Source organism: Cajanus cajan, chromosome 11 (assembly GCF_000230855.2).
Source record: "Cajanus cajan strain Asha chromosome 11, NIPB_CcT2T_4, whole genome shotgun sequence".
NCBI classification, from domain to species: Eukaryota; Viridiplantae; Streptophyta; class Magnoliopsida; order Fabales; family Fabaceae; genus Cajanus; species Cajanus cajan.
The window spans coordinates 32,981,933-33,008,826 of record NC_138527.1 but is presented as its reverse complement, the minus strand read 5'-3'; the positions used below and the strand labels follow the sequence as shown (position 1 = coordinate 33,008,826).

The following is a 26,894-nucleotide window of genomic DNA, read 5'->3' as shown; positions in this document are numbered from 1 at the left end:
TTGACTCTCAATTATCTTCATGAGCGGATTTCCAACAATACCCAAATTAACATACTCCAGTTCTATACTCTGGTTGGTGATGATTCAGACCAAAATTCAATTCATCATTTATGCACTTCCATTATGTATAAACCTATTAATCTGAATCAAAAATAATTATAAATCTATGGGTGGACGAGCGAAGAAGGTAGTTTCACCTTTTTGTCGGGATAGTACAAATTTTTGACCACCCGTTTGCTATGCCAGTCTGACTACATGCAACCTTACATGAACAAGCGTCCTACAAGTAGTTATTGGAGTAACATTTAATTTTTATTCTTATATATATCCCAAGCGTGTGATTCAGTTGTAGGGATTGACCTATATTTAAACAAGGTCAGGGATTCGAATCCTGTATTGTGTATGCAGCCGCGTTAAATCTTGGGGCCAGCTATTCCACCCTTTGAGGTGCCTCCAACCTAGTGAGAAGATTAGTCACTACTATCAGGACGAACAAAAAAAAATACACTTTATAGTTCCTAACAAACAATATTATAACGAAATATGACATAATAATGATAACATTATTAAACCAGAACCGTTGTTTTATAAAAGAAAAATTGATTAAAATGAGTGATATATATATATATATATATATATATATATATATATATATATATATATATAACAAAATTATGTTAAAAAACATGTAAGTACTCCTTTTCCTATATATGTCATAAAAATATGCATTGTTTCTATTCTGGAGTATAAATTAACTTACCTATTCATCAATTATTCAAACTTACTAACTTGTTAAATATTTAATTGATTAATTTATAAACTCAAACTTCATTTTAAGTTTTGATTATATGAATCAAATTTAAAATTTATAGAATATACACTAAAAACTTGTAAATAATCCACTAATATATAAAGCTAAAAATATTTTTTAAAAAGTTGTAAATTAAATAAAAAAAATTCGTGAGTTTTATATTTAATTTTATTATTTCTTATTTTTACTTTTTTTTTAATATGAAATGTATGTTTTGTATCATATGAATAAATTTAAAGTTTAAAATATATTTGATAAATATAAATAAAAATAAAAAAATTGGGCCCTTCTCCAAAAGGCATGGGCCCACATAAAAGTCAAAAGTCAATGCGTTTACATGATACTATTAAGCCTAATATTTGGTTTAAGACCAGAACGATATACATAAGGGATTGGGAACCTTTTGAACTAACATCAACTCCAATATAATCACAAAACCACTCTACTAAGCAATACATAACCAAAATTGCAAAATACAGCCTAGATTTATTTCTCACGTCTCATCGTGTAATAATCATTATCATATAAGTATCAACTATATATTTTTTTATTTCTACATTTCTATTCTCTTATGCAAACGCTAACTTGAATTCTACAAATAAACCATTGAAATGTAGAATAGAACGAAAAATCATTTCAATTAATATTCCTCTCATTTTAGATAAGAAGAGTAGAATACAAATTAAAATTAATCAAAAAAACTAGATTCACTTTTTTTTTTTCCAACCATATAAAATCAAACTCAAATTTTACTTCAAATTTAATCATTGAACCAAATAAATTAAATTTAAATTATTAGAGTCGAGTATGTACTGGATTTTAAATTTAAACCTAAATGTTATTGTTATAATTAGAATGAACAAAAGAAAAGGCAAACCTAATCCGGATATTTTGTTGGGAAAGAAAGTTTGAAGTATAAGTAAGCAGTTAATAGTTAATAGTCCTAGAGTTATTAACAACAGAAGTGGGAGGGAAAGCACAGAAGAAAAGAGAGTATTAGAGAGGAATTCCCAAAAATACCCTTACCCGTTCCTCAAAATCTCCTCCCGCAAGTGCCAATAGCGTCCCCAACACACACTCTCTCTCTTTCTTTCTCTCTCCCCGCGATGGAGAAAGGCGAGAGCTCCGCCTCCACGTCGGAGCCAGACTCCGACGAGAGCCGCCACCCGACGGCCCACCACCTCACCCCGCCCGCCGGCCTCACCCCGGACGAGTTCGTCTCGCTCGTCCCCTCCGTCATGGAGCACCACACCTACCTCATGGGCCCCGGCCAATGCTCCTCCCTCCTGGCGCAGCGCGTCCACGCGCCGCCCGACGCCGTCTGGTCCGTGGTCCGCCGCTTCGACAAGCCACAGGCCTACAAGCACTTCATCAAGAGCTGCGCCGTCAAACACCCCTTCCACATGGCCGTCGGCTGCACCCGCGACGTCAATGTCATCTCCGGCCTTCCCGCCGCCACCAGCACCGAGCGCCTCGACCTCCTCGACGACCTCCGCCGTGTCACCGGCTTCAGCATCATCGGCGGAGAACACCGCCTCCGGAATTACCGCTCCGTCACCACCGTCCACTCCTTCCACCACCACGACGACGACGACGACGATAAGATCTACACCGTCGTCCTGGAGTCCTACATCGTCGACGTCCCCGACGGGAACACCGAGGAGGACACGCGTCTCTTCGCGGACACCGTCGTCAAGCTCAACCTCCAGAAGCTCGCCTCCGTCACCGAAGGAACCAACCGCGACGGTGACGCTAAGCCGCACGTGCGGTGAACCACCACTCCACAAAATAAAAGAAAAAATATTCAAAATTTGGAATTTGAAACAATCGCTCCGCCCCCAACGAATTCATAAAAGGAGAAAAACAAGTTTTATTTTCTTTGTTCCTTTTTTTTTTTTTTCTTGAAATTCATTTTGTTTTCTTTTTTCGGGTGAGAGTGTTTGTTTAGCATGTCCTCCTTGGTCGTGGTGGATGCACCGTTGAATTTTGTCATTACAATGGGTGAGGGCAAATCGGTCAATGCACGTGTACAGGAAATGTTGACTTGTGATGTTCATCGTCTTTTTAACTGTTCTGTGAATATCATTTCCCTTTTTTTGCTTTTCCTCCTCTCGATTTTATTCCATATCTTTTCCTTTTTCTCCCAACAAGATGCTTCCTTCTCCTTCTCTAGATTAATTGCATATAATTTCCAAGAATCAAATAATCTCTTAGATTATTAAAATTTTCTAGCTAGGAAGATTAATTCTAGAAATAACTATACCCGCACTTGATAGTTGCATCCTATTTCAATCATCAAAGTTTTTAACCTGATGTTTTCACTAAACTTTACTTTGCATGTCTGTATGGTGTGCTCGATTTATGATCTGGAGGCTGAGAAATGGAAATGGGAATAAAAAATAAGGTAGAGCATAGTCATTAGAGTCTCTTTCCCTCCCACAATCCAAGGTGTCACGAATGGTAGAATCAATTCTTTTTGTCTTTTACATTCAACACCATCTTCGTCCTATCATTCCAACACAACATTAATTAGAGCTCCTTTGGTTGATGGGAATAAAATAAATTAAATTAAATTTTACGTAAGTTGTTGCTTTGTTAGTGGCTAACTAGTTGAAATAAAAACAAGACTTAAATGTAATTTGAGTAAAATAGTCCTTGAAAGTAGTGCAACCACTTTAGTTTATGAAAAAAAGAAAATTTAAAAAAAAAAAAAAGTTTTTAAAGGTTTTACTTGTTTTAATTAATCACTTATGGTGATTTAAGCCTCTAAAATATATTAATATTAATATTTAAGTCACATATTTTTTTTTAAAAAATTAAACTAAAATGAGTAATGTTGTATAATTTTAGATTTTTTTTTTTTTTTTATACTTTTAGAAATTAAACTATCAGCAATATACACTTTCAGGAACTTATTTGAATAGCGTTTCATCGATGTAATTTTTGTTTTTATGATTTTAATTAAGTAATTTAGTTTCCAAATTTTATTGGATATTAGATGATATCAATCATCTGTTACTTTATTGACGGGTTGACAGAAGTTAAAAAAACATTAACTTTTGTATAAAACTATTCTAAGAATGAGCAACAATGTGTGTAAGGGAAGTGAAAAGGCTCACAAATTGTCAAATTCTATAATGGAATGGATTTTATTTATTTTTTAAAGAACATATTGGTATGTCAACTGTTTCCATGTCAACCATTGATTAAACATCAAGCTATTAATTTAGTAAAAGATGGCCCATGTGTGTAAATTCTATGTGAGGCTTAATTATGAAAGAATCTAATTTTGACATATAATAACATTCTCGCTCGATTAGAAACATGGGTATCAAATTAAACTGCACAAATATAAAAATAAAGGGATCAAAGCTATATTTAAACTCAAAAGTAGAATGGAATAAAACATGATTTTATTTTATTTTATTATTCTCAATTTTCAAAATATGGGTATCATAGCATTGTTGATTTTTGTCTACTTCTCTAATTTTTACTTTACTGACAATCATCTTCCATTTTGTTTTAATTTCAATATCATCAAATATCGAAAGACAACTTGGGAGTTGTGTTGGATATTTACGAATAGAAATCAACATTAAGAGATGATTATAAAATTTTAAAATCTCTAGCCTTGGTTAGTATCATGATTAAAAAAAATAATTTGATTAATCTATACTGGAAAAATTATTAAGTAGTAGTTCATAATTGCTATGTGTTTATAATATGATTAATATATAGTAGTGATATGTATTCAAGTTTTTTAATTTAACAAAAATCTCAATGTCTATACTTTGCTACGTGTTTAGACCGCCTTACATTTTCTCCTATCGAGAATCTGATCCATTTACCATTTCCAATTATAGGGTAACTTCAGTATTTGTTAAATCCTAAGTTGTTTTTATTGAGACAGTGTGTGTTGGGTGAGCTTTACAAGTTCCGACATGAGTTATGTCTATTTCGATCCTATCTAATTTCACATTAAAGTGAAATAAGTAAAATTAATTTTAATCCTTTAACAAAAAGATCATATACAAAATTAATTCAACAAAGTTCAAACTCACTCTAAACTGCAAAATTGAATATATAAACAATTTAATGAATTTACCTCATCATTTAAATTTATACAACTTCTCTTATCAGTGCACGTCTTAACATTTCATAATCTTTAAACGAAATGAAAAATATGAGTTTTTATATATAAGTATTTATAATATAAAATATGTGTATTTTAATTAAAGTTCAATATATCATTTAGTCTTTGAATTTTTTTGAAAAATTTTAATTAAATTTTTAAGCTAAAAAAATTATAATAAGATATTTTTATCTTTTTTATATTTTTATAATTTAATACTAAGAATAAAGATTCGTTTGTCATCTGCGAAATTTGATAGAATATTTTTTATATTCTCATACTTAAATAATTATATTGTATTATTATTTTATGTCATCATCTATGTGTATTAAGTTTTATTCTCTGTATGTTAAATATTTTTACTATTCTATAATTTATATGATTAAAGAGATTACAATAATTTTTACAAATAGATTAAAACATGTTACATATGGATGGTGCTATATATAATAGTGTACTATCCGTACCGCTATGCCGAGCTCGAACTCAGTATCACAGCGCAGGACGACCTTGGACATGCGCTGGGAGATCTCGGTCTAGACGAGATCTACTATCTAATCAGATCATAACCGATCTCAGGCCCAAGGCCCAACGAAACCCTAATTCACACCAAAGTACGTGCATTACTTATACGAGACTCATACTCATACAAACCCTAATTTTAGCATCGGGGTCTCTTTTACAGGTACCACCCCCATCTTGGAACATCAACGTACCAGTGAAGGAGGCACACCGATCTTACCCAGCAGATCGTCCCTACCACCGATCTCCGGTAAGAACAAATATTAATTTGATAATGACTATGTATGTATAATGTAAAAAATATTATGTCATAGTTTACAATTTGTAAACAAAATTTTAAACCTATGGATTAAATTACAAAAAATATAAAAAGTTAAAAGAATTAATTTGTAAAAAATAATATTTTAGTTTTAATATAATATAAAATTATAACATAATAATATTTGTTTTAAAAAAAATTGATCCTCTTATACATGGATCCTAAGTGATTGCACCTCGAAACAACTCTAGAACCGGCTTTGTCTCTTACGGTACAAGAGAGATAAAAAGAAAAAGGGAGAAATGTAATAAAATGAATAATGTGATACAAATAAATTAAAAAAATCAATTATATAAACTATCTTTTAAAAAAATTAAATACTATAACTCAATAATTTAGATTATTCCCTCTCCTCTCTCTTTTCTAACATTGGTATCGCATTAGGTTGCTGTCTTGTTGACATGGCAATATGACCATTATTTAATTTCAACAGAGAAACTGTATTTGTACAACTTTTGTAAACATATTGTATAATTCAATTTCAAAATACGAGACTAAGTCTTATATTTAGGAAAAAAATTGGTGCGAGAGGTGAGACTTTCGACTCTATAACTTTTGTGACGTGATCCAATATTCTTATGAAAATGAAGAATATAACTCTTAATGAAATATACAATTGTCCTGATAAATGCTACTGTCATCAATCTCTTAATGTTCAAGACTCGCGAGAATTGGACCCAAATCATTTTATATATAAAAAACAATTGTTACTAATATATATTTTTAGCACATTTTCTTTTAAAAAAAAATAAGGTTATTAAATTAAAATTATTAAAACTCGTAAAATTTACTTTTATTTAATGATTTCTATTCATAATTTTATAATTTTTAATAAATTTTAGGAATATATAATAAATTAGAAATTAATCCGACCATTCATTTTTAATAAGATCCCTTTTTTTAATTATATTTTTTTATAAAAAAAAAAATTCAACTCGAGACTTTAATTAAGGAGATGGAATGTTACTAAACAACTTATGGGTAGATTAATCAAATTATAAACATGGGATTAATAATTTCTAATATAGCTGCAATGTTAAGCAGATTCTGGAACCCATGAGAAGGTGAATAAGCACCTAGAAGGCAGGTTTCACAGTGCTTCCTTTTGTTTCTCACATAAGTGGGTGGGTAGTGAGAAAAATTGAGAATAAATTGTGTCAGAATTAATGGAGCATCTTTCTCTGAATTGCAGTGCATGCAGAAAAGGGGAATTTCTATGGAAGCTAAAAAATTGAGGACCCGTTTTCTGCCAAGTTTTTGTAGCGTTGCTTCCACTTCCAGGTTCGGTTAAAAGGTGGCTCTTGGTATCCGATTAAGGGCATTAGCAATAATCCAAATGTTCTAGTTAGTTGCATGCTTCTTAACCGTTCGTTCACAATGCTAGGGCCCCATTGACATGGTTTACCTGTTAGGTCTGGTCGCTGTTATAATGATATTGATGCCTCGTTCAATGTGTTGCATGCTACCAGAGGTATATTTATGTGGTGGGCCTTCTTTTTTTCTTTCTTTCTTTTTTTCCAATCTATGCAGGGTTTTAATTTCCTGTATCTCTAGAGCTGGCAATATAGGGTTTTCAAATTTTCATGATTATATTAATATATTTATTATTATATATATATACAGTTATACACACATACATACATACGAGTATTGTTTAGGCACTTTTAGGTTGTCACTATTCAGGGATACTCATACTGTCAACGTCTCCATGTTAGGTTACTGATTTTCCAGATTGGAACGTATCAAAATGGATTTGGTAGGCAACACATTATATATATAAATGACATGGACAATCGGTTGGTTGCGCTTAAACTCACTCAATTAATTGTGGGCTATGCATGATGGCATATATAAGTGAAAATGAATGAATAAATCATATGATAAGTCAAACTATTTTAGTTGAGATTTTCGTTATATATTTATGGATCATATGATTTTGAGCAATGGAACACCACGAATTGAGCAAGGATACGCATTCATGATAATTAAATTCATTTCACTTTTACAACCTCCGACCTTTTTGTTATTTTAATTAGTATCACTTTGTTTCTTTGCTTTATACCTAAAAGAATTCAGAATTAAGTTCTGTTTAATAATTAATATATAAGGGTAGACCTCGATGCTATATTACATATATAAAAGGGTTTACACTTTCCATCGTGCATGCAGACAGCACACTGATAAATAGTATGCTGATGGGATATATGGTAGTTTATATAATAAGGTCACAGATTAATTTAAATTAAATCTGTCACTATTGTTAAAATAAAATAGAATATATACCGGATTTATATATGAATATGAATGATCTGATTGTTGAATTGTGGTAATTAAATGGTAAGCAAGATGAGGACTCTGAGTATATAATACGCTCACAAAAGGAATAAACTAATTAGATTCCTTGTTATTCCAAATTTTGTGGAACGCTCTATAGGAAGATTTGAACAAATTTGTTTCAGCCTCTGCCTATTAGTCTTCAAATATTGCTTTGAAACTGATAATTTGATTTGTGTATATCTAGCTGTAGCTGAACAACTTGCGTGTAAGTTGTAGAAAAGTGAAGTGCAGTGCACAAATTCAATCAAACTTCTTTCGTTGCCAATTTTCTTAGTCAATTATTTGTCACAAAAACATACTTTAATGCTCTTGGACAGGAATACTATCAATATGTTTTCTTAATAATATCATTTATCATTAAACCACATTTTATATTCGTTATAGAATTATTGAATGTGTACGAATGACAAATCTCATGGTTGGCTCATATCAGTGGCTTGGACGGTTGTTCTTGTCGTATTCCATATGGCTCATATATATCAGTTGAATAATAATTAGTGAAACTAAATTTCTTCTAAATTTTAGAAGAAAAGACGAATGTAGTAATATATCCTTTAACATATTTTTATTAATTTAATTTTCTTAAAAATTACAAAATCATCGCTGAAGAGATTCATTAGATAATAAGTTTGATTTAAATGAAAATAAAAATTATATTTAGAAATAACTTTTTAAAAGAATAGATTAAAAAACATATTACTAATATTTCTCAACCAAAAAATATCTTGCAGTTTTTAGAATTTTGGCATTGAAAGAAGAGTATTTATTTGTAGCAAAGTAACATGTACTATAATAGAACTTTATGAAATATATTCTTTTTCGAAAAATGTTTTATTTTCAATAAAGAAATTTTCATAAGCTCTTTGAAGTTTAAATTGGTTGTGGGCGCAAGAGTTGGGTGAAAAAAGAAAAAGAAAATTAAAAAATTGGTCAGTGTGGGGCTGGTGAAGCTGAAAAGCAACTTTTGAAATAGTAGAGGATGAGCCCTTGAACAGTTATTTTCCTGGGAAAGTTATGTATATGTCAAAACTGAAGGTATTGTCCGACGTGTGAGACCACCCCTTTTGGCAGGTATATCCAATTATCCAATAGTGAGAGGGAAGGATTTGATTCATACATTGACATGATGAGCTGAATGCCATTTAGCTTTAAAGTTTAAATCATGGCCACCCATTGCAGGGGAGTAGAGAAATCTCCCAATTCTAAGAATTTCTTTTAGATCATTGTCATTATGAACTTCGTAGATAGACTCAACAATTCTATGTTTTCAATATTTTGAAAATATATAAGAAAAAAATGTTTATAAAATATGGGAATCTTATTAGTGGATGGAAGGGATTTAGGTAAAAAAAAATGTACATCTTGACCCTTTTTTTGGGAGGATTTTTTTTAGTATATGCACACATTAGTTTTAGAATGTGAATCATTTGTTGTTATTGAAAAATAAGGTATAATCATGTTTTAAAAAATTACACACTTTTTTTATTGAATAAAAATTGTCTCCTTTTCACTCTAACAAGGTTATATTCTTTGAATTTAATAATTATATAGTAGTGGTGTAAAACAAATTTATATTATCGAGCAACAAAAAATTATTATTGATATTTAAGATTATTATTGTAAAAATCAAAATATTTATCATAAATCATGATTTATAATTATATAATAGCGTAAAATTGTTTTATACTGATAATACATAATTTTTTTTGTCTCATATCCTATTTCTCTAAGTTATAAAATATCTAAATTCTTAAATTTATATGTGAATTATATTTTAAAAAAATTATACATCGATAATATAAAATAGTTTTATATTATTATTCAATTATAAATTATCATGCATAATAAATTTATTAATGTTTACAATAATTATCTTAAAAATCATTTACAATTATAACCATTAAACCTATTATATTTATCTTTTTTTTAACAAAATTCCTTCAAGTAAACATAGCACGTGAAGAGCACTAAGCCCCACGATAAGAAAGTGTAAAGAAAGCGACTTGGCCCCTTTTGAGATCATCCAATTGGGGTATTGGGGTGGATACAAGTTGCCAACTTGATACTAAAGAAAGGCGAAAACTTGGAGATAGAGAGCGACAAGGAGGAATAGAAGCTACAAAGTCTAGCTTTAGAGGAGGGAAATGATCAAATGCTGGTGTGTCTCAAAGAATCTTTTAGTCCAAATTCAAGCATTTCCTTTTTCTTTTCATTTTGCTAGTTCATTATTGGCTCTTCTGCGAGGCAAAAAGTAGTGGCCACAATCACAACTAAAGGCCTCCTAAAGCCAATGAAATGAAAATGTAGGGCCAGAAATATATAAAATTAAGTCCAATCATATTTCTTTTCTGTTTGTAGATGCTCCTGTTAGAAATTTGGAAAAGGTTTTATTTTTATGTATAAGAAATGCATCAATAAAAGTTGTCTCTATTGATTTTGAAGAATATTTATGTGACGTGTATATAAAAATAAAGATATAAAACATTAAGTTTGTAGAGGTATTTAACCTACGTGGCATCCACCTGGCATCCACGTGGCCACCAGTTAACTCTGTTTAAATCATTTAGACGGAAGTCCCAAATTGAAACGATTTAAATTATTGGGAACCAAATTGAGACCGAAAATTAAAGTGGGACTAAATTGAAACAAAAAACATTATAAGGGACCAAAAGAAGTATTTAACCTATATAGTTCCATCTCTTCTTATCCCATTTTCACCAATCTCTTGGAAATGATGGATTATCAGTATATTCTAAGAGGAATTCTGACTTGTAGTTTGGCATTTGTGTAAGTTGTGCAAAGTTTTGGAGAAAAGTAATAGGTGTGCAAAGAGATAAGAGATTGGAAAATGTTTACATTAGGCTGTCAATATTGAGCTAAAGATGATGTCTCTTATGAAAGAGAGGAGACAACTTTCTAGATGTACGCACGAAGGTAGTTTGAATTCAAATTTAAGATTCAATTTAAAAATTTAAGTGTTTATGTTAACAACTTTTAATGTAAACAAAATGATACCTTGATTAATTGATCAAATGTTATTAATTAAAAAATATGGTTAATTATATAAAGAAGCTATTGGAATATGCATAAATGAAAGAATATGATATATTGATACTTATTTTAAGTTCTCATTATCATAATTGTAATAAATATACATTGGTAAAAAAATATACATTTTTTGATGCATTTTCTATGTAGAGTTTTATCTACACGACATAGAAAATGACATGATGACATGCTTGTAAATGTGCCAAAATATTCTATAATGAGTGTTGACTTATTCGTCATAGAATGTTCTTTCTATAACGGATAAATCAACATTCGTCATAAAAACCATTTTATGACGGGTATTGACTTACCCGTTATAGAATATGAATATTTTATGATAGGTATTTCATCACTTAATATAGAATTGTTATTATTAGGGCATGAGAGGATGCGAACTCATTCGTGCTCTCACTGTTTACTCTTCTTTCTCTTTGACAAACTCATCACTTGTGACTATTTTGATGATTCCTTTAGTTGATGTTTCCAGTGATTTTGATGATTTGTATTTGTTGTCCTTCTATTCGGGTTCATTCAGCCATTGCTTGCTCCGATAAGACTTCTTCGTTCACCCATTGCTTTACTTGTATTTTGGTACATAAGCTTTGTGTTGGAAAGTGTTGTTGGCAGAAAGTTGGTATTGCTTGATTAAGAACTGTGTTCCCTTTTTTTTTGTGTTATGATTTTTGTTGTTTGTATTGTGTGTATAATTTTTGTTGGGCTTCCAAGTGTTTGGAGATGTTGACATGGTTTGGGTGCATAATTTGTTGGTATTGTGTGTTTATGCAATGTGCTAATATGTTGTTCCATAGAATGTGTTAGTTTGGGACTATTATGGGATAGTTGCACAGGAGGTTTTTCTTGGGGCTTATAATAAAGTTATTTTGATGATTAATGTGGCTGTTTTGTTGTAAAGCAATAGATTGTTTTGGGGACTCATTTGAGATTCTCTTTAGTAGCTATATTGTTGTAGAGTATGCTTGAGTAACTTAACAAAATTTATAAATGTTGTATGTATACACCCATAATGTACATAGTTAAATAAATCCATAACATGACTTGGATTTATTTCATATAATTTATAATTAGTGTACTATCCGTACCGCTATGCCGAGCTCGAGCTCGGCATCACAGCGCAGAGTGACCTCGGACACGTGCTAGGCGATATCGGCTCGCTATCCAATTAGGTCATAAACTGATCTCGGGCCCAAGGCCCAAAAAAATCCTAATACACACAAAGGTACGTGCATTACTTACACGAGACTCATACACCCACAAACACTAACTTTAGCATCGGAGTCTCTTTTGCAGGTACCACCCCCATCTTGGAGCATCAAGCGTACCAGCGAAGGAGGCTCACCAATCTTACTCGGAGGATCATCCCTACCTCGGATTTCTGGTAAGAACATTTGGCGCCCACCGTGGGGCCGATCAAGACAGCTCTTATCGGCCACGCTTATGGTATTCACCCGAAGCCATAGTAGACGCGCAACAGACAACGCAGATCGCACGACAAGCATGGACAACGAAGCGGCATTGAGAAGGATGATCGAACAGGTCGAACAGATACGGCAACAACACGATGCCGATCTGCAAAACATGCGTGCCAAGCACGAAACCGACCTAGCCGCAATGCGGACCGCCAATGAAGCTGATCTAGTGGCACTACGCGCTGAAAACGAGCGGATTCGTGCCCTGCTCTCTCGACGCCCCTCTGATCATCCTCCTGAGGTGAGCAACCTCCACGAGGAAGAAGGGCATTCAGTCTCTCAGCCCCGAACTGCGACTAGGGCACCGACTCCACAACCTGCCATGCATCGGTCTCATGCACCAACGAACAAGTCAGCCCATGAACTCAGCAAGGCCCCTACTCATGTCACGGGGGATCAAGCAACCTTCCGCCGTCACCCTTTCGTGGATGGCATCATGGAGACGCCGCTCCCTCACGGATGGAAACCTATCCACCTTGACCGTTACGACGGCACGACGGACTCGGATGAGCACATTGACCTGTATACAACGCAGGTAAACCTCTACACTAATAACGATGCTATTCTGTGTAGGGTTTTTCCAACTCGCTCAAAGAGGCCGCGCTAAACTGGTACACCCAGCTACCTGCCGAGTCAATTGACAGCTTCGGCACCCTGGTCAGACGGTTCACAGCACAGTATGCGACGAACCAACCTCATCACATAACATCAGCTGCCCTGGCCAGTCTCCGACAGGGTGACGATGAACCACTCCGAACGTTCATGGAACGATTCGCCGCCATCTCAGTAAAGATTCGGAATCTGAACCCTGAGGTCGCTCTACACGCCATGCTCATGGAACTCAAGCCCGGACCGTTCGTTGACAGTCTATGTCGTGAAGCTCCTCGCGATATGGACGAACTCCGCGCCCGTGCTGCTGGATACATCCAGATGGAGGAGCATGCCGAGTTCCGCAAGACAATTCACAACAAACCACAAGGAAAGCAAGACCAAGGTCAGGCCACGAATATTTAAAGTTGGCGACCTTGTTTAGAGATTACGGGGAGAAGCAAGAACAGACCCCTCCAAAGGAAAATTTGGAACTTGGAATTCCACCCACCTCAAATTTTATTTCTCTTAACTTGTAAATTCAGGTGATGTACTCTTTTTCCTCCTCAGCCTTTTTTCCCTCTAAAGAAAAGGGTTTTTGGCCAAGGAAGGTTTTAACGAGGCACACCTCAAAAATAAATCAACAAAGCAACTCCATTCCCAACATTTTTGGTATTGGCACATTAACTATGACGACTTGCCAAGGTCGAGTTCGAACCTTGAGATCACATTTTCTTAACCAAAGTCGAGTTCGAACCTTGATATGCCAAGGTCGAGTCCGAACCTTGAGATCACATTTTCTTAACCAAGGTCGAATCCGAACCTTGATGCCAAGGTCGAGTTCGAACCTTGATGCCAAGGTCGAGTTCGAACCTTGAGATCACATTTTCTTAACCAAGGTCGAGTTCAAACCTTGATATGCCAAGGTCGAGTCCGAACCTTGAGATCACATTTTCTTAACCAAGGTCGAGTTTGAACCTTGATATGCCGAGGTCGAGTCCGAACCTTGAGATCACATTTTCTTAACCAAGGCCAAGTTCAAACCTTGATATGCCAAGGTCGAGTCCGAACCTTGAGATCACATTTTCTTAACCAAGGTCGAGCTCGAACCTTGATATGCCAAGGTCGAGTCCGAACCTCGAGATCACATTTTCTTAACCAAGGTCGAGTTCGAACCTTGATATGCCAAGGTCGAGTCCGAACCTTGAGATCACATCTACTTAACAAGGTCGAATTTGAACCTTCAAACAACAAATTTGGGAACTCCTCAAAAGCCCCTTTGCTCTTAGATCATTCGGTGCTTGGGGGGCAAGTGTACTGGTCAGCCGAGTTGCCGACTTGTCCCTCACCAATCTGCTGACTCGGTCAAATGTTTACCAGCCTAACCAAGTAGTAAGCTCATTATTGCCGAGCTCCTCAGCCCGACCATGAAACATGGACATCGGAACACCACATCGGGCCAAAGAGGCCACGTCATCAAGCAAATAAAAATACACTCTTGTCACCGCGCCGTCCACGCGTTATGGGAACGAGGTGACGGTTATGACACATGGCGTCATGACAAATAGGCGTACGCGAAAAGTCACGACCCCTTGTTGAGCTCGGTCTTAACTCCTCGACCTACGGTCTTCGGAGCTCGGGGGGCTAGTGTACTATCCGTACCGCTATGTCGAGCTCGAGCTCGGCATCACAGTGCGGAGTGACCTCGGACACGCGCTAGGCGACATCGGCTCGCTATCCAATTAGGTCATAAACTGATCTCGGGCCCAAGGCCCAAAAAAACCCTAATACACACAAAGGTACGTGCATTACTTATACGAGACTCATACACCCACAAACACTAACTTTAGCATCGGAGTCTCTTTTGCAGGTACCACCCCCATCTTGGAGCATCAAGCGTACTAGCGAATGAGGCTCACCAATCTTACTCGGAGGATCATCCCTACCTCGGATTTCCGGTAAGAACAATTAGGAATATTGATATGCTTAATTTATAATGTTCATATTCAAAATTAAAACCATGATGAAGGATTGTGGGAGAATATTCAAATTTAAAACCAGTAATATGTTTAATTTATAATGTTCATATTTATTATATTATTACTTGTTATGTGTATAATATTTGTTGTTATTTTAATTATTACATGATTTTTTTTTCTTTTTTATAGACCTATGGTTAATGCAAGTGATACTCCTCTTTTTTCTTCTCCTCCTCCTCCTCCATCTTATTTAATAGATGCTGAGTAGAGTTAGCCGAGTCAGCCTACCAATTGAAAAGGGTTAGACAACCTACTACTTTGAAAGACCTAACTATTGGCCTAAATAAAGGGGAGTTGAAGCACATGGACATTAATATGTAGATGAGCTTGCTTTTAGGCTGCATAAGCAGCATTTTCACAATTTTGTAGACTTGACTAAGAGGAGCAAGGCTTCCATTACTTATAAGAGTTGGGAACATGTCCCCAAGAGTGTGAAAAACCAAATATGACAAACTATTATGGTATGAAATGTTATTGTTGCATATAAAATGATTGTTAATTATGTATTGCACATTTACTAACTAAATTGTTATACATGCAACTCACTTATGATATTCTCAATGTTGATTGATTGAGGAATAAATATGTTAGTTATGCTGGTTAACGTTGGAGAGGTTTTAAGAGTCAGCTGAGCAATGAGCATATTTTTTGTGACAAGGTAGATAAAAACCCTTGTCATGATTATCTATATATTGATTAAGAGAGTTGGGACAGATTTCGCAAGTACAAACTCTCATCAGATTATTTGGTAATTAAATCAACTCAACAGTCATATAAATAATTTATTTACTTATATGTTATCTTATTGCTAATAATTTTTGTGTTTTTATTATGTATAAAATAGGAAAAGAGAAGATGGGCACACAAGTACAAGTTCTTAATGTCTACACGTACATATTATCTTGTGGGGGGTATGACGCCAACTTGAGGGGAACATGATGAAGGAGTTTGCTAATTCTTTAGGTGATGGATTAGGGGTTGGCCAGTACAACCAACCTAGTTGTCATGGTAAATGAAAAGTAGCTTGATAGAGAAAATCAAGGGAATATACAGATGATGCCACTCGAGAAAGTGGTACAAAGGATTTTAAGTATCATGTATATGTTTCTCATATGTTAGATGAATTACTCATTAATTACTAAAAAATTTATTGTGTTGTATGGTGATTTAGAGGAACAAGCCTATTAGGGAACCTTTGTTAAGGAGAGGCAACAAGACATTTTGACGATTGCATTTGGCACTCAAAAGCATTGGAGATGTGTGTGTACAACTAAAAGGGGTAGAGGTGTTTCCCTCCTCCTCCTCCTGCTGCTGTCAATTCTTAATGGAGTTGTGTTGCCCATGACGTATTAAGAGAGGATGCAATTGATGCAGCACAACCCCTAGTGTAATTATTCATTGATGGCACATTAGAACAATTGGTAGCCATAGGCAAGGTGCATATGATGAGGTCAACCATCCACCCCGAGGAGATTACATATGATATGCTACAAGTGGAGGTTATTGATGTTAGAAGGCATGATGCTTGAGTCCTAAAGGTTCAGATTGTGGAATTGACCCTAAGTACCTTTATCTTATGGCCATCTAGGGCCAATGTGGCTAAGGTAATCAATGTTTCAATATATTACATTTTAATGATGTCCTTAATTAATTGTATTTTACTAATTCAATTGTATAAGATGTTTAGGTACCTTCTAGAAAGGGAAAGTTGTTGCTACTTCACGTGCAACAACTTCTAAGCTTTCTTTAATCCATTGATTGGCCTTAGCATCTATTGATCTTCAAAGGCATGATGTATACATAGACATGTCTCCTAAGATTGGCAAGGACATGCCTATTTTCTTTATTTGTCAACATGATGTCGTGGACATAATTTTTGGGGATGACCTTTTTTCCATATCAGTGATGCACTGATAGATTAGGTAGGTATTATTTATAATGGTTCTTAATTTAATATATTCAATTACACATTCCTTATAGTATATTTCTATTCACAACTATAGGCATCTTTATCATATGGCCATGGGCATTCCAAATGTCTTTTATTTTGGTTTCATTGATTGATTGCCATCCAATCTGTCAGTAAAAAAGACACTAAGATGAGTTGATATTTGATAGATTGGTTCAAGGACAAAGGAAAGAAAATGTACTTAGCAATTATATTTGAATAAGTAAGTACTTGTGTTATATTTAATGTTAAGTTTATATTAACTTACATGTTTCTTACAATATTAAAAAAATGCAATGCTCATTGATAACTCCTCGTGATAATTCCAATAGTTGTTTTACATAGTAACTTGTTTCACAAAGTGTCATTGTAGTGCACAACGACATTTGTGACACGTGGTCAATTTATTATTATTTTTTTGCATCATTATAGTCTAAAGCGACTCAAAATGAGTTATTGTAGTCTACAATGACACAAACTAACTTGACTAAGGGTTATTGTAGCCTATAACGACCCAGTTATATATATTTTGTGTTTGTGTGTCGTTTTGGGTCACAACTACACTATTTTTTTTGTTTTTTGTGTGTCACTGTGGATCACAACTACACTATTTTTTTTTTGTTTTTTGTGTCATTGTGAGCCATAACTACACTTTTTTTTTTTGTGTTTGTGTCATTGTGTGTCAAACCTACACTATTTTTTATATATATTTTTTGTATGTTATTGTGGGCTACAACTACACACTTATTTATTTATTTATTATTTTTTAGAATGTATTTTTTATAAGAAAAACCAACAAATGGGTAAAATATTTTTTATAAAGGAGTAAAAAATTATTTGTTTACTCTTTGGGGCCATGTGACACATTCTAATTGACAAAATGTACAAAGAAAAAAAAAAGGTTAAACCAGGGTCATTGTAGCCCACAACGACCCAAAAAATATTAATGGGGGCATAGTAGTCCACAATGACCCCCCTAAAATTAAAAATAATATATATATATATATATATATTTAAGTGGCATTGTAGTCCATAGCGACATATATTGACTCTAACTGAAGTTATTGTTACCTACAACGACTTTTGCTGGCTAAAAAAAATGTCACGTATCACTAGTGTAGCTATAATTCATAACAACACTATTTGAAATAGTTCCAAAAATATAATATGTTTCAAAATAACCTTATTTATATAAAAAAAAATTTGTAAAAAAGTCTCACAAGCATTAAAAAAAAAAACCTATTATTCTTTTTTAGTGTACGAATAACTGTTGATGAGTACATTTTACTTCAACTTTTGTGGTATATTCATGTTGGCTTTAGGTATGTAAAGTAGCGGTTTCAATTTGTAATGATCGTTAATTATTATTATTTTCCACCGAATGCTCTATTAGGCTAGGTGTTGTCTACTAAGCCTGAACCACTAGGACGAGGAGTTTGCTGGAGAAGACTAATTAAACGCTGAAATTGGGCCTTAGTGAGATTAAGCTCAGAATCACGAGGGAAACCCTCATTGGTCTCCTCCTTAACATAAGAGACATCACTGATGGTGCTATTAGCTGAAGAACTAGTGCAAGGATTAAACTTTGGCCTACCGGGATAAAGAGGATGACCTAGTGGATAGCCATGTTTGCTACAACAAACGTCCATTGTGTGGCTGAGATGATGAAAATAGCCACACTTTTTGTTGGAGTTTGTTGTGTTTATGGTGCGTCGAGCTTTGTCTACTGCAACATTAGCAAACGAATTAGGCTCAGCAATGGAAGAAGTGGCATCAAGTTGTTGGCGTTCGTGTTGAATGACCTGGAAAAATCTAATTCACGGAAGGTAAAGGGTCCAGGAGGAGCACTTGAGACTGAACCACTACAAAACGATCGTCGAGACCTTTAAGGAACCTGATGATAAAGTCTTGTGTATGATATGTTTTGGCAGAGCATCCGCAAGCAGCCATGGGACGAAAGTTATCCAGTTCTTCCCATAAGGCTTTTAAGCTAGTAAAGTAATTAGTGACATTTCGAGTACCCTAGTTGAAGGCATAGACTTCTTAAAGTTCCACAATTCGAAGTAGACCACCTCGGAAAAAATGTTCATGAAGATCAGTCCAAATGTCGATAGATTTATCAAGGCAGATCACACTCTGAGTGATGGAAGGCAACAAAGAGCTCAATAACCATGACATGATGAGTGTGTTGCATCGTTCCTAGTGGGGAATAATGGGTTTGTAGCAGCAGGAACTGGAATGGAACCATTGAGGAACACCATTTTGTTTTTGGAAACAAGGGTCATACGAAATGACCGAGACCATGAATGATAATTGTTGCCAATAAGGGCTAGAGCAACAATGATTGTTGAGGGAATTTCACTAGGGCGAATGTGATAGAGACTAGAAGGATTTTGGGTGGGGTCTGGTGGGGGATGTAAAAGAGTATCATCGGCCCCTAGATTGTACATATGAGAGACGGAGTCTGACAATTTAGAAAAAAGCTCTGATACCATAAAAGGAAAAAGCTGAAAGGAAGAAAAATATAGTACAAGAAAATAACCACTATACAACTCATCATATTCTAGAAGAATCCCAACTATTTACAACTGATATTCAGTTATTTCTGTAATGCAAATTGTGAAGTTGTAAAGTGTGTATTGCAACCTATTTCTATTACTACACAATGTTGTTTTTGAGATGGATTGGACTCTTTATCTGTTAATTTTATTCTGTCTTACTTGATATATCTCACTTATCAAAGTAAAATTTATTCTTCGTGAGCGCATAATTTTAAGTAAATGGGTTCAAGCACAGGGAGGAGAAAGGAGTTTCGCAACCCTATTTTTACCTTATGTTTACACAAGAATTATGTCATTTCTTGAATATAAACTTAATTCTATAAAGCAATCCTTTACTCGAGATGGAATTAGCCTCATAGTCAAAGAGAGTTTTACCAAATTTTTGAAGTTTGAACTTCTGTTCTGGCTTTGAGCTTGATCCAACTACTATTCTCAGCCTATTTATAATCCGAACACAAATGTGCACTTTGCTCTCTATAGTATTCTTCTATGGGATCCATCTTTCAAATTATGTTAGATTTCTTACATGGATTAGCATAATTTACATTATATTTTATGAAACCTAAATTAATTGAGTGTGAAAATTAAATAGAGCATACTATAAACCCAAAAAAAGTTCTCAATATTTTGGACATTGTTAATAACCACTACTCCCAAGTGAATATCGTATTGGGCGCATATAGGATTATTGATGGTTAGTCCATTATATTATTATCATATACACAGATGAGACCCTAATTCTTTTTCATCCTAGTCCATGTAGATTATTAAACTAGGTAACAGCTGTAGAATCCTCACCAAATTATACAAATTACTAACAGTGATAGAACTCACAGCAATAACACTTGTGAGACCCTAATTCTTTTTCATCCTAGTCCATGTAGATTATTAAACTAGGTAACAGCTGTAGAATCCTCACCAAATTATACAAATTACTAACAGTGATAGAACTCACAGCAATAACACTTGTGAGACCCTAATTCTTTTTCATCCTAGTCCATGTAGATTATTAAACTAGGTAACAGCTGTAGAATCCTCACCAAATTATACAAATTACTAACAGTGATAGAACTCACAGCAATAACACTTGTTTTAGCTCCATCCTTTCTGCAATCATGTAGTCTACTCTACATAAAATTTTGTCCATTCACATCTCAGGACAAGGTAGAATAATCTAATTGATCAGAGTACATCTTTTTCTTACCACAATTCCTGATGTATTTACTGTATGTTTGGAGTAATCTTCTCCATGGAATCTAAAAACAAATGACAAGCACCACTTACAAGATGACATTGAAATGGCAAGAGTCACTGCCTTTCCAAAGGCCATGTAACTGGATACACATAGTCATCAACTTCAGAATTCACAATCAATATCTGTGTCTCGGACAACTTTCCTTTCAAAGTCCAAAATTGAAAGTTTTGTTAGCTAAAATACAGTGTGTGATCTAATTCTTGCAAGTTCAAATGATTCCATCCTAATATTGTGCATTAACAATATATATCAAGCATGAAGATAATTCACAAAACCCATAAAAAAGGATGCATGTATTTCCACGGGTGAAAGAATGATTCCTTGAAGCAATAACAAGTTAAGCCTTTGTGGCCATATTACAATTGCAATGCATGAAATGAAAATGTTTTAGGAATTAAAAAAAGAAAAAGGAAACATGGGAACTCAATGGCACCCCTCCTATGAGGCTTTCTGTATGAATTAATCATCCCATAGCTGATCTTGTCATTTCATATGCCAAGAAGCAAGCTGCATTAGCAGGAACACTTCGAGCCATAGCAGGACCGAAACCCTTGTACAGGCCTTTGAGCCCCTCAGAAGCTCGAATTCTTCTGAAAGCATCAATTGAACCAGAAAACTTTGGGTTTTTGTAATCATCTACTTGAATCACACTCTTAACAACATCAGTTGGGTAAACTATGGCCCAGAAGGCAGCTCCAGCCAAGCCTCCAGCAAGCAACAAAGAACCTCTACCCAGTCCTGAGGTATCAGTGCCACCTGCAAGTAATTGCTTTAATGCTTCATATGCACCAAACATTGCAGCATTTCCTGGTATTTCTCGTGCCATAGTGGGAACCAAGCCCTTGAAAAGACCTTTCAAGCCCCCTTCTGACCTGAGAACATGCCTGGCCACATCCATAGGTCCACCATATTTCACTGCCACTGCAGCTGCTCCGGAGCCAGCTAGCGTACTTTGAGCTTGCAATCTGATATTCCCCGTTAAACAAAACAGTTGGAAGATCAATACATAGTTTGTGTACTTCTGTTAAATGATAACAATAACATGAAAAGTGTGAAAAGTTAACCAAGGGTAATCTGTAGTTGAATTCTTTCAGCTCATTCTCATGATTATCTGATTTCATGTCAACTACAACATATGTGATTGAGGGTCTGTTTGGATAAATTTTTCCACAAACACTTCTGGGAGAAAGAAAAAGAAAGGAAAAATGAAATAAACTCTCCATAAGCTAGGGTTAGTTTATGTACAAGCTAAATTGTAATTTTTTGAAGAAGTTATATGAGAAAGTTTTTACAAATTAGTTTATACATAAATTAATTTTAGTTTATAGAGAAGTCTATGAGCCTATTTAGATACAAGATAAAAGTGCTTATAAGGGTTTCTCTACTGAAAATAAAGAGTATTTTCTGGTAGAGAAGCTCTCAAAAGCGCTTTTAAACTTATATAACTTGTATCCAAATAGGTTTTATGTCATTTTTCCTTCTTATTTTTTCCGCCCAAAAGTGCTTATGAATAAATTCAAGCAAGCCCCGAATTTGATTAAAATAAGCACTTAAATGAGCAGTGCTTCAAAATAACAAGGAAATAAAAACTTAGTACTAGCTACAAAAGTTATTGTTTTCACAGAGGTCAAAATCTACGAAAAAAATTTAAAAGGAGAAAAGGAAGACACAATATATATATATATATATATATACATATATATATAGACTATACAGGAAATGCAACTAAATCTTAACAATTAAAACACCATCAATGAACTCTGACCTGCATTTGATCAATTCAGTAGGGCATGCTAGAAAGGAAACAGCAATCCCGGCTCCAGCTCCACAAACAACCTGCTGATTTACTGTGAGGATAGCACCGGGATGCGACCTCAGTAATGCTTCCATTTGTCCCCTAACTGTAAACAGGACAGCATTGAAGGCGGCTACTGTGGCAAGTGGGGCTCCCATACCCTTGTATAAACCCCTTGGACCTTCAGCTGCCACTGTCTGCTTGACAGCATCAATTGCACCAGAATACCTGGGAAGCTGGCCAGGGAGTGGTGTAGGTTGGCTTTGAAGCTTGACCTTGATGGTGTCAAATGGATGTCCAACTATCAATTGTGATGCCCCTCCAACAGTCCCAGCTGTAAGGTCCTTTGCCACATCTCCCATCTGAAATATCAAAATTCCAAGAACGAGAACCAAGGTTTAAGACAAGTAACTTGAACATGTGAAGTGAAATTACTATGACAAATAACATTTACAATACTCGAGAAAACAGCCCATTTATACAATACTGGAGAAAACAAAAAATCTTGAGCATGCACTTTATCTCTACAAAAAAAGAAGCATTGAGAGCAGGATTGTCTGTGTTTCAAAACCACAATCCCTTGGGCATCCCTTTCGCATTAACTTCTTATGTCCCCATGAACATGTGTCAGAAGTTGAAGGCATATATGATACTTTTCAGGGTAAAAGTAGTGCTACTGGGAGAGCTAAACTTCATTAGAGTAAACTCTCATTCTAGCACTTAAAATTGTATGCATGAATTACTTTAGTCCATGACTTCACAAATCACTACTTTAGTCTCTTTTGCTGGAAAACAACAGTATAAAATGAAATAGGAAAAGAATAAAATGAGTAACTTCTTGAAAAGTCAGGAATCAACGTATCAAGGATTTAAGTGACTGACATTTACAATTTTAAGGACTAGAGCGAGGATTTTGCTCTTATTTTTCAGGAGAGGCATTCTCAGACTGCAATAACGCGTAAAAGCATAGTTTGGAAAGTAATAATAAAACAAATCGCTTTTATTCATATCCTTTGTTCCTTTTGAAAATATTTCTAAGAGGTAGTAACTACAACAATAACAACAATAGCTTTATTCAAAGGACTTCACATACTCCTTTAGTCAATGACAAAACTCACTTGGAACTTGCTTATGTAATTGAAACATATTTTATTAGGTTTGTTTGGAAGGGTTGATATTTCTTATTTATCATTTGTTGGAGTGTGTTAATTACCTTTGTACTTCTAAGTACTTCTAGTGCCTACTTATTAATAAATTTCTTTTGCTGACCAAAAAAAAAAAAAACAATAGCTTTATCTCAGTAGGTGAGATGGATACATGAATCACACGACATTATTACTATCAGTTAAAAACCAAATTCTTAGAGATATTATTGATCATGAGACCCCCTTTAATAATTTCTTCCAAAGTTCTTAGTCACCCTATACCCTGGAGTAAAAACCATGTAATCAACTGTCCTCATCAGCACCTTTATTGACCTTTGCAGGTCTGCAAACCACACTCTTGTGTAAAAAAAATAATAAATCCAAGAAATTTTTTTAGAGGCGATAAGATTAATTTCTCACTGCTGCAGGCACAAAGCACTGTCACAAACCTGAGAAATTATCCTTTTGGCAATAGAGATCAGAAATAAATTGACCAAACCAATCTTGTAACTAGCGCATGGGTCATTTAGAGGCTTCCATAATATCATGATCGACGCATAAAACTCTTACACTTCTAGAAAAGGTATAAGCCAATAACTTTCTGGTGATCAAATCTCTGTTTAGCAAAAAGCTGGTTAAAAGGATAAGAAAGAGTTTTAAAAACTTTAGAGCTTTACACGCTTGACATGGGAGTATAATGGGTATTGTTTGCTAATTAGCTCAAAACTGTATGCTATAGTTTCTTACCAAATCCTAACAAATCTGAGGCCAGAAATAGATCTATAAAACTTTCTGTAACAGTGACATCATTTGGTAAGGATTAGAAGGAAATGAAGGGAAAATTGCTGCAGTTATAAAGATCAAATCTCATTATGAATACATGAACTACCTTATCTTTAACTTCATTTCCTTTCTATCAAACAATGCAAGGGAAACCAAAAAGGAAAGAAAATAGTGAAACCCAATTTCATGTTGATGTCTCAGACAGCAGATTTGTAATGTATTGATGCACATACTCATGTTGATATAAAATACATGATCATACCAACTGAACCACAAAATGGCAACTTAAAATTTTAAAAAGACTTAAATATAATAAGAATCAAAGTTTTAAAAAATTATACCATAAAGTATCCAAACAGAATGCTTGAAAATATAACAATTGTAACAACATTAAGTGTTCTCCTACACAGCATTAGGGGTGAAAGCAAACTGAAGTAAATATTTATACGTATCCATTTATACATGTTCTTCTCTCTCAATGAATGACTCATGTCTTTTAGTTGAATAATGATTAAAAACTTTAGAAGTGTTAGATGAGAAAACATCAACAGTCATAGTGAAAATTCTTCGCAAACCACAAACTTTGCATTTGAAAAGGGATGCAGTAATGCAAAATAAAATATTTTAGTCATCATATCATGTACATTGTTGATTAATTATGTGTGTCATGACTGTCATTTCACCTCATGAAAGAATACCATGACGGAGTGAATTAAGATATCACAAAAAAGATATGTTCATATATGCAACATAGTTACACAGGGATTTCTCATTCCTCCTCAATTGTATACATTGAAATCATATGCAACCACTCAAACTACAGAAACAGTTTACATACATGCATCATCCTGTCTAGAAGGTTTATTTTTAAGGTTTTCAAGAACTCAATTTCATCCAAATTTGTTATAAATTAAACCAAGAGGCATTTTATGAGACCCGGCAAAATACACCTTAGAGTAAGAATTGTTTTTCTTATTTCAGACTTATTTAAAGCCATATATGGCATTCAGGCCACTTTGCGATCTACCATATACTTGTTGCCCATAGTACATTAATTCTTTCAAAAGATATACAGCAAAAATAGAATTTGAAAGTGGTTCAAATTAAAACAGGTGAAGGAAGGTGACACTCCATCTTTCACTGTTTTTTTCTTCATGAATAAGAAGATTAACCCCATATTGCTTAAAAACGACTCCTTTTGCTCATTTAACCAAGCACCCACAAATTCACAAATGCAGCAACATTAGAGATGTAGGATCACTATCAAGAATGAATCAAGTTTATGATCGTCTAACTAAATTAGATAACTCGAAAAAAAAATTAAAAAAAAAACACTATTTTATCAATCAAACATCTGAAGGTAGAATACAGATAGTGTCAGGAATCGGATCACTAATGACACATGCATTAATCCTTCTAAAAACATGAACTTTAGAACAAAGCTAGAACGTTACCGTGCTCTCGCTGGTTCCCAAAAAAATTGATGAAAAATGAATCAAATTCAATCAACCCTTTTATCAGAAGTGCAGAATGAACAAAAGGGAAAAATTGGAGGTAGAATTGAAGAGGGAATGGTGCTTTTGATTGAAATGAAAGGGTGTTAGGTGAATCTGTGAGATGGGTTTGTGAAGGCGACCGATAATAATCCAAATGTAGAACACATGAAAATATTAGAGTTGCATTACAGAAACAGAAGAAAGTTTTGGGTAGGACGAAAATCAAAATTCAGAGTCAACAAGGAAAGGGAATGGAGATGTGGAACGCAGGGAAACTCACTGTCTGTCTCCAATCAATCACACTTATAGTGGGCAATCCACACACACGTGGAAAATTAATTTTATTTATACATTTCATTTCATACAAGTTTTATGCAATAAAAAGATATATTCATACACTAGAGACATAAAAATATTTCAAAGAAAAAGTTGGTTATGGACAGGACTAATAATTAAAGGCAAAAATATATTTTTCATCTCTTATATTATTTATTAGTGTTAATTTAATCTCACTTTAATTAATTAAATTAATTTAATCTCACATTTATAAAATTTATTTCAATATTTGATTTTTGATTTTCTTTGTTTAAATATTTAATAAATTTAACTTGTGTTATGACACGTGACA

General features: G+C 34.3%; 2 protein-coding genes across 2 annotated transcripts; one reads left to right on the top strand and one right to left on the bottom strand.

Annotated features, from left to right (window-relative positions):
- Nucleotides 1-1,762: 1,762 nt before the first annotated feature.
- Nucleotides 1,763-2,645, top strand: LOC109801106 (abscisic acid receptor PYR1). Its single transcript, XM_020362095.3, has one exon. It carries the CDS (start codon nucleotides 1,918-1,920, stop codon nucleotides 2,581-2,583), a length of 666 nt encoding a protein of 221 aa, XP_020217684.1. The 5' UTR covers nucleotides 1,763-1,917; the 3' UTR covers nucleotides 2,584-2,645.
- An 18,667-nt stretch (nucleotides 2,646-21,312) lies between these two features.
- LOC109799812 (mitochondrial carnitine/acylcarnitine carrier-like protein) lies at nucleotides 21,313-26,566 on the bottom strand. Its single transcript, XM_020360447.3, has 3 exons — nucleotides 26,225-26,566; nucleotides 22,813-23,204; nucleotides 21,313-22,012 (listed from the first exon to the last, which is right to left on the bottom strand). The coding sequence occupies exons 2-3, from the start codon at nucleotides 23,202-23,204 to the stop codon at nucleotides 21,511-21,513; spliced, it is 894 nt and encodes a 297-aa protein (XP_020216036.1). The 5' UTR covers nucleotides 26,225-26,566; the 3' UTR covers nucleotides 21,313-21,510.
- Between the last annotated feature and the right edge of the window lie 328 nt (nucleotides 26,567-26,894).